Source organism: Phlebotomus papatasi, chromosome 2 (assembly GCF_024763615.1).
Source record: "Phlebotomus papatasi isolate M1 chromosome 2, Ppap_2.1, whole genome shotgun sequence".
Classification (NCBI taxonomy): domain Eukaryota; kingdom Metazoa; phylum Arthropoda; class Insecta; order Diptera; family Psychodidae; genus Phlebotomus; species Phlebotomus papatasi.
Window position 1 is genome coordinate 9128125 of NC_077223.1, and position 9111 is coordinate 9137235.

The 9111-nt window shown below is 35.9% G+C and overlaps 1 protein-coding gene across 1 annotated transcript; it reads right to left on the reverse strand.

Annotated features, from left to right (window-relative positions):
* Positions 1-976: 976 nt before the first annotated feature.
* On the reverse strand, positions 977-8271 carry LOC129803667 (argininosuccinate synthase). Its single transcript, XM_055850389.1, has 2 exons — positions 7325-8271; positions 977-1546 (listed from the first exon to the last, which is right to left on the reverse strand). Exons 1-2 carry the CDS (start codon positions 8141-8143, stop codon positions 1145-1147), a joined length of 1221 nt encoding a protein of 406 aa, XP_055706364.1. The 5' UTR covers positions 8144-8271; the 3' UTR covers positions 977-1144.
* Between the last annotated feature and the right edge of the window lie 840 nt (positions 8272-9111).

Genomic DNA, 9111 nt, shown 5'->3' on the forward strand with positions numbered 1-9111 from the left:
CCCAGTAATATTTATTCAAATGAACTACTACTTCAATTGTAGACTTAAGTGCAATTTACCAAGTTGACAAAAGATAAAATAAAATAAAAATTGTCAAAACTACTATGAAAGTTAGTCAAAACTACCCACCATTCTTCTTTGGGATTGTACTCACTGTCGAGTTTCGTGCTTTCCTGTACGTCTTGTGCAGTTTATTCAATTTTAAACATATTCTTCAGGCGTTTTTTGCGAAGCGTTAGCATTGAAATAAAAAAAAAACTTTAAAACATATTCAAAAAAAAAAATAATAAAGCACCAAACAATTAGAAAAAAATCTGGAGTAATTCTGAGAATTAGTGGAAAAAAAAATAAAAATTAAAAAGAAACATAAATCATCAAAAAAAAAATATCAGGAATACTCCACAAAAAAAAACGTTTAAAATAATAAAAAAAAAAGAAAAAAATATATAAACTAAGTGTCGTAAGTTGTCTTCTTAGTATTTAAAAAAAAACTATATAATATTAAATACTTACAATTATATATACAAGAAATAAGAGAAACATTTTATTAGTGTTATTAATCTGCTATTGTGATGTTAACCAAAAATAAAAATGAAAAAAAACAAAGAAATGATTACATTTTGAAAAATGAAATTAAAAAGAAAATCGAGTTTGCTATAGAGAAGATGAAAAACCATTACTATTATTATTAAGATTTTCTTCGCTTTTCACACACAATATTTAAAAAGAAAAATAGTTTTCAAGCAAATAAAAAAACAAATGATCAATGAGGATTTTTTTCCCGATTTTCCGAAAATTTTTGGAATATCGTTTGAACTTTTTAGATCACAAGACTCGGAGGAAAAAAAAGAAATTTTTGCGGGGGAAATCTTGTGATAGGAACATTGAAAATGCTTAAGAGTTTTACTTTTCAAAATGAATAATTAAAAAAAAAGCCAGTGTTGCAAAAAAAAGGGAAAATAAAACAACAACTATATTAAAGAAAAAGAAAAAAAACGTTCCATTTATTACAATTTTAGCAAAAGACATTAGATGACAATTATTGTAATTATAATATTTAAAAAAAAAGTAAAGGAAGAAAAATTCGCGAGAAAGTTTGAGAAGAAAAAAAAAATAAAGAGATGAAGCAATTGCGGTGGCTTCTTTATTTGAATGTCCCAAAGGTATTGCTGAATTCCTTGAGGCGAATGGAGTTAATCTCAATGAAGCCACCAGCAGAGGCTGGAGTGTAGCCTCCGTGGACATTCATTGAGACCAATTCTTCGTTGTAGAGTCCTTTTACAGCTCTGCGAGCAATTGGACGTGCTACTCCTTTGAAGATTTCCATTGTCACTGTTCCGGAGACATTCTCCTGGGACTGTTCGAGGCAGTGACGAGCAAAAATGCCCTCGGGAGAGAACCAAAAGCCATTGTAGACGAAATCAGCCATACGATCAGAAAGGTAGGATTTGAGCCGGAAAACTTCACGATCTAGGCACACTAGCTCCAGATCCAGGTGAGCTTCGAAGAGGATTTTCACCCCAGGCGTCTCATAAACTCCTCGCGACTGGAAAGGAAAGTTTTAATTAATTTTTGGACTCAAAAAAAATCAAAAGATTAAGGAAAGTTTACAAGGGTGTAAGGCAAATGTCCTATTTCAAAACCATTTCCAGATGCTTTAACTTTGACAGAAGATTCAACACATTAAGTTCATATTTTTTCTTTAGAGAATTACATAAATTTGCTCCTTGACTCTTCTAGAATGTTACTGTTTAGTGAAAATTCTTTAGATATAATTTGAAAACTTTTTAAATACAAGAAAAATACGCGAGTGTAAAATACTTCTATTGGAAACAAATTAATGCAAATGGAGACAAGGGAGTTTCTAATTGGAGACAAACCTAGTTTCTAATTGGAGACAAACAAGTGAAACCGCGCCGAAAGGCTTTCAAAACCTTGTTGAATTGTTCCTGAGTGCAGAATTTGTTCTTATTTCTTGTCTTTTCTCCTTTCCCATCTAAAACAATAAGAAAATCTCTCCAAAAAAATCATATTTCCGGGGTTTCCTATTGAAGAATTTGCAGACACTTCAGAAAAACCCTTTTTGTTCATGAAATAGGTAATTATTTCATTTGAAAGCTTCACGTACCGTTAACAATAAAGATTAGCACTTAATTTAACTAAAATTAACCAGAAATATGACATAAATTTTAAACAAAACGAATAAACAAGAGTCACTTTATTGTGTTTTTCATTGGAAAACATGGTCGATCGATTAAAAATTCGATGGTGAAAAGGTACACTTTTAATTTTTCTGAGAAATTAACAAAATAAAATTTGTGAATATGAAGGAATTTTCGCTTTATTTGGTGAAAAATTAACTAAATAATGAGACTGAGTTATAGAAAATATATAAATATAATAATTTAGTACTGTATTTATCATGAAAACAATGACTTTTCCATTTGGAGTAGTGAAAAATTTCCATTTGGAGCAGGTTTTGAATTAGCTTAATTTTAGGCAAAATATTTAAAAAAAAAAAAGGAATCGAGCAGCTACACGAGACAGGTACACAAACAAACAATGTAATGGGTGAGCAGAGAGACGGCAGAAGGCCCGGGAGAGATCCCATAAATTAGATATCGCCAGCGAAACGTTCCAGCAAAATCACCACCACCAAAAGATCATGACGTGGCAAGCTCAAAGTCCACTCAGGGCCGAGAACCCCGACAGGGCCAATAAAACCAAGTAGAGTACCAGAAAAGTACGAGATCGACTCATTATCTGTTCGTAGTATCTCTGTACTAAGACCATAACAGAATACTGACTCTTAGAAAAGTGTTATATGGAATGGTTTGACTTCCAAGATGTTCAGAAATTGAGTTATATAAACTGGTCCCAGATAAGGATAAGAGCGTTTGAACCATTTTTTTCGGAAATGGGATAGGTAGAGCCAGATCAATTCTTAATGCACGAACACGGACTCTTTTAGAATTTAAAATGCCTCCCCAAATAAAAAATTTGGAATTTTCAAGCATTTCGAGTTGCACGCATTCCGAGGTCGCCTGTAAAGAATCTCAGCTACCATAAGCTTAGCTGGGCTTATTACTGGTCATTTTCTATTTTAAATATTCCGAGTGGGGAAGACCAACAAAAGAAAAAAAAGTTCATTGAAATCGGTTAATAAGCATTAGAGATAGAGCCCGGTCCATTTGGATATAGTAAGGGTCGAGGTAGAGCCAAGGGGGAGATATTAGGGTCGGAAGTGGTGTACAGGTGAAAATGAAGTGCTTGGAAGTGTCTTTGGAAGTGGGAGTGCTCAAATATAAGTTTTTTTTGTCTAATTACGTATTTTTCAGACTACGCTACTTTTAATTAAGATTTTTAATTCGGGTGGCAAACTGAAAAGGTTTGTTGAAATTTTTAAAACTGTGTTAATTAAAAAATTAATATTTAGTGATTCTAATTTTACTATCAGTACACCTTTTTATTTATGTCGACAATAAAAATGGAAAATATATTATTTTTTGTGAACAAGTATGTTTTCTTTCACTTGTTCCTCGGATCGGCACACTTGTGTTTCACGGCCATTATTGGATATTTGTTGTGAAAGAACTAGAAGTTTTTCATGTGAATATACAGTACACAATGTAAGGGTGACGAAAAAGCTTCACTGGAGCCTTATGGAGTGATTTGGATGACAAAAAAGCAGAAGAATCCTCATCAAAAATGTCTGTCGATCCGTGCCTCACTCCCTTCCGATCCGTGGAACACACTGCATCCTTGTATTAAATTTTAAACCGATATATTAGTAATTTCCGTAAATAACAAAAGTGTAAATACACGGAAATAGTTAAATGGATCACTAATGTATCAACTGGAATATGAAAAACTACCAAATAGTGTTTTGGGGCTCATACTTTCAGCTAAATATGGAGCATGTCTTTTAACATTCCAATCCGTGGTTACACTAATATAACAATAGCGAAAAAGATCAAAAAAAGGACAGATAATCCTAACCGGCTTATGTAGGTGAGATTCTTAACGTGAGCTAACTCGGAGTGCATGCAAATTCGATTTAGAGCTGAAGTTGGGAGACGCCATTCAGTTATCTTGAATCAAAATCGTGAAATTATACAAATTTTGTATTTAAACCAAAATATCAAGGATTTGGATGAACTGATAGAAAAGTGATATATGGATGAAATGTAGACCAGAATGTTCTCTATAATTTTCCCATAGAACATGATCTCATCGATTACTCAGAAGCCAAGATAATCGAGGTTTTTTGTTTCTTAACTCGTTTTTTCATCCAGAGTTCCCCAAGTAGTCATTTGTTGAACTTCAACTATTTCAAAGAATTGTTGTATTTTGTGGGACTTTCCATTTAAAACCCTATTTTAAGTGTCTTGGTGGAGTAGAGGCAGTCAAATTGACATCTGAGTGATTTCAAAGCGTTATTATGGGAAAAATCAATTTTTTCACATTTAAACGGCAAAATCGGAGTGATAGCGTAGTCTGAGCGGAAAATGATGTATGGACGAAATGTAGAGACAAATGTGTTCTACAATTGTGTCGAAGTAATCATCAAAATTGGTTTAGCGACAGTTGAGATAATTGAGGTTATGTGATATTGAAATTGGTTTTTCGACTGTGGCGCCCCTGGTGTTGGTCCCACAAAGTTCAAATATTCTAGAAAGTTGTAGCATTTGGTGAGATCTTTCGTTTAAGCCCTCATTCATCAAAATCGGTCACATAGAACCGGAGATATGATTTTTTGAATTTTGTGAACTTTGACCCCTCATATCTCCGGTTCTGTTTTAACCACAGCGCGCATACGCACCATTTTGGAAACGTCCTAGACTGGACTACAACATACTAAAATTTCATTAACTTGCACAATGCCGTTTTTGAGAAAAGTGACTTTGAATTTCGATGAATTTTGACGCTATCACAGCGCCACCTGTGGTGACTTTTTGAACTTCCATCTGAAAGTGCTCATCGAGACGAAACCAAAAAGGTAAAATTTAGGTCGCTATGTTAATTAGAACCGGAGATAGAGGCCAGTCAATGTTCGAACTTTGACCCCTTATAGCTCGGGTCAGGGGTTATGGATCGACTTAAGGTTTTTTTTGTTTGATAGGTATAATCAACGGCTACAACATACTAAATTTTCAGCCCGATGCACAATGGAATTTTTGATTTATTTAACTTTTAAGATTTAAAAATTTTCTTTTTAAAAAAAGCGCCCCTAGCGGTGGTTTTATGAACTTGCGATGTTAGAAGGGGAAGTGGCATTTCACGAGAGCTTTCCAAAAAGCCCTCACTTTTTAAATTCTGACAATTAGAACCGGAGTTATGGCCATTTTAAGAATTTTTTTTTGGACCCTTATAGCTCGGGTCAGGGGGGTCGGGGGACCTTAAGTTTGGTATTGATGGAAAGCCCTAAGGCCCAGCTATAACATTCTAAAATTTGAGCCCGATCGTTGCCATAGGGGCGGAGCTATTTAGAAAACAAAAAAAGGGGGGTCTTCAAAATGGCGGAAGGAGGGGTGGGGGGTGGGGGGTCTATGCACCAAGTTGCAATTTTCACCCGATATATAACCTTTGCCGAAAACCGCAAGTCGATATCTTTTTTAGTTTAGGAGCTATTAAGCTCCAAAGAGCGGCCGGCCGGCCGGCCGGCCGGGAACGTAACTTAGCCACATATATATTCGGAATCAGGAAGTGGCGAAACACATTTTGGCCAAATTTGAGGTCGATCGGACGACATGAAATTTTGTTAGGATTATAGTAGGTGAGATTTTGTTAAGAATCTCACCTAAAATAGCCTAGCTTGTTGCAAAAAATGATTAGAAACTCATCAAAAACCGTTCCTTTTAATTTTAAAGAATTTTGACACCAGAGTGAGAATCAAGCTTAATAAAAAGTGAAGATACGTGTGAAGTGCTAAATTAGTTGTTGCACTCGTACTTTTAGAATCTTGCAGATTTTTCAGTACAGTTTCAATTACAAACGACATGACGTTTTTTAGAGACTCTATTTTCTAAAAGTAGCTTCACTAGTCTCTTAGGAAATTTCAAAATATGTTGATACCCCTTCATCTGGCGCTAGAAAATCAAAATAATAAGAAAATCTTTAAAAATATGTGAAAAAAATTAATTTCTTGAGATTTTTTAAAAGTTTTCCTAATTAGATTGTTCATCAGATTAAATAAATTACTGATTTCTAAGTATGAGAAGTGTATAAAAGTGCAAGAAGTGCTGTAAGTATTGCCACGTTTTCGAGAGTATTGCGAAGTTTTGGAAGTACGAAGGCCTCTTCCATACAAATCGTGGAAGTGCCTGGAAGTGGTGTACACATTTTCACCTAATATCTCCCCCTTGGGTACAGTGGGTTGATGTAGGGTCGGAGGAGCCTATCATTAGAAAGATCTTGCTCTCAGATACAATATTATGCTAAAATGTCATCGAAATCCCTTCATAAACACAGAATATGCAGTCATGTCAGGACATTTCCGATTATAGCTCGGGTCAGGGTACATTGAGGGAGGAGTGCGACCCACCGTTGGAAAGGTCTCGATCTCGGTTACAACGTACTAAAATTTAAAGAAAAAGCATCGTCTAGTTTTTGAAATATTCGAGATCGATTAATCGAAAATCGGTTTCTCGATTACTCGGACCTTCGATTAAATCGGATGAAGTTGTGTTGTCAGTGGGGTTCTAGTACTCCACGAGAGCTTTTAAAAAACATAAAAAATTTTGAAATTCCGATAATTAGAAGCGGAGATGACCATTTGAAAATTGAATTTTTGACCCTTTACAGCTCGGGTCAGGGGGGTCGCGGGACTTCAGTCTCTTTTTTAATCGAAAGGTCTTAGGTTCAGGTATAACATACTAAAATTTCAGATAGATCGATGTAATAGGGGCTGAATTATTGAAAAAAACAAAATTTGGGGGTGTTTCAAAATCGATATTTAAGCTTTGCTGAAAACCGCTTGTCGATATCTCTTTCCGTTCTCGCTCCAGAAACGTTTGTACTCCGGACGGGGCGTCCACGAAAATCGATTTTTAGCGCTTATATTCGTGATCTGTGAGTGTCAAAACGCGTAAATCCAAATTTTGGCCCGATCTGACGAGGTCGAATTTCACCTGTGACCACAAAAGCTGAGATTGTAATGAATCTCAGCTTAGAACTCTTCAATATGGACATAAATTTCTCCAATGTATGGAGGCCATTAAATCTGTTTCAACTGATAATAAATCGCTAATTAAATTTTAAAATGAAAATTCGTGTAATTTCTGAAGTCTTGAGTTTTCAAAATTCGATTATTGAGAAGTCTTACCTTGAGCCCGACAAATCTGTTCTCCACGATATCGATCCGTCCAATGCCATTTTCCCCTCCAATTCGATTCAGGAGCTCAAGGATTCCAACAGGATCCACAGTTTTTTTCTTATCAACAATCACTGCAACGGGAAGTCCCTTAACGAACTCCACCTCGAGAATTGTAGGTTTTTCAGGCCAGGCTTTTGGTCCCCGTGTCATTTTGTAGAGGCTCTCGGGAGCCACATGAGCTGGATCCTCGAGGACTCCTGATTCGTAGGAAATGTGCATGAAATTGGCATCCATGGACCAGGGAGCTTTTGGTGTGGCTTCTACCTCAATTCCATTGACCTGAGCGTACTTGAGGAGATCATCTCTGCCCTGGAATCTCTCGCAGAACTCATCAATGCGCCAGGGAGCGATCACTTTGATCTCAGGGTAGAGGGCATAGCTGGAGAGTTCAAAGCGAACCTGATCGTTGCCTTTTCCCGTTGCTCCGTGAGAGATTAGCTTGATCCCACGCTCCTTGGCGCACTGTACGAGTGCAGCTGAGATACAGGGACGAGCCAGGGATGTTCCCAGGAGGTAGCGTCTCTCATACAAAAGTCCCATTCCCACGGCTGGGAAGATGTAGTTCACGACAAAGTCTTTCTTAACATTGGCTACAACGACTTCTTTGGCGCCAATTTTCAGGGCTTTTTTCCGGGCTGCTTCAAAGTCCTCTTCCTGGCCAACATCGGCTATTAGGCACACGACTTCGTAACCCTTCTCCAGGAGCCACAGCAGGATGCAGCTCGTGTCGAGGCCACCAGAGTAAGCTAGAAGTACCGTCTCCTTCATCTTTCAGAACAGAACTGAATACTGCTCAGGGCAATTAAATTTACATTGGCTCTGGTTCTGGGCATCTGAGGGTTATCTCTCTGGCCGCTGGGTTATCACTCACCGACGGATTCCTCCGCCAGATGAATAGACAATTTGATAAGGTGCAGGAAAGTAGGGTATTTTTACATAAATCTCCCAAAATTGCCGAGAAAAATTTCAGTATGAAGAAATTTTGAAAAAAAAAATCCACATCTGACGAATTTACACAGAGAAAAATCCGAAAAAAGTTAAAATAACATTCCGGAAATGTTAATTTTACTCTGGCAGTGTTGATCTGAAAACGGTGTAAATATTACCCTTTTTATGTGTATTATGGGTTAAATTTACCCTTTTTCATGTTAATTTTACCCTTAAAAGGTGTAAAATTAACATTAAAAAATGTTTATATATTTTTACACCCAAAAAGTGTTAAAGTTATGACGAAAAAAAGTTAATCGCAGCCTCTTTTTTCTCAGTGTAGGTTACGTTTTTGGGGAAAGGCAAAATTGCAAAAATTAGTAAATTTTACTTTGCCCTTAGATTTTTCGCTGAAATCAAAGGTTTGTTAAAAGTTCATCAAAAAGATGTTATTTCACAAGTTTTTAATTTATCAATGATCAAATTTAATACATTAAACAGAAAAAAGTTGACCATACTAACCAAATATGAATTTTTTCATACAAAATTGTTTTCTTTTTCTATCCAAAATTGTTTTCTGACCCAAATCGATTTTTTCTAGTGCTTACAAACCTTTTAGATCAAGAAAATTTCGTAAAAACGAAATTGACATCCTTTTTCTTTTAAAATTGTTTGCATTCCATAAATCTCTCTCACTCTTTGAAACATCACGCCAAATTTAATTTAGTTCAATCTAATTTTGAGTGGGAAAAGTGAGGAGGAAGTATGCAAAACATGAAAAATGTATGAGAAAGAAAAGGATGTGAATT

Bases quoted from the DNA above. Each gene is read 5' to 3' on its own strand.
- LOC129803667 (XM_055850389.1), bottom strand. From the start codon at position 8,143: ATGAAGGAGACGGTACTTCTAGCTTACTCTGGTGGCCTCGACACGAGC. The intron at 1,547-7,324 runs GTAAGACTTCTC...TTTCCTTTCCAG, and splicing joins ACAGATTTGTCGGGCTCAAG to TCGCGAGGAGTTTATGAGAC.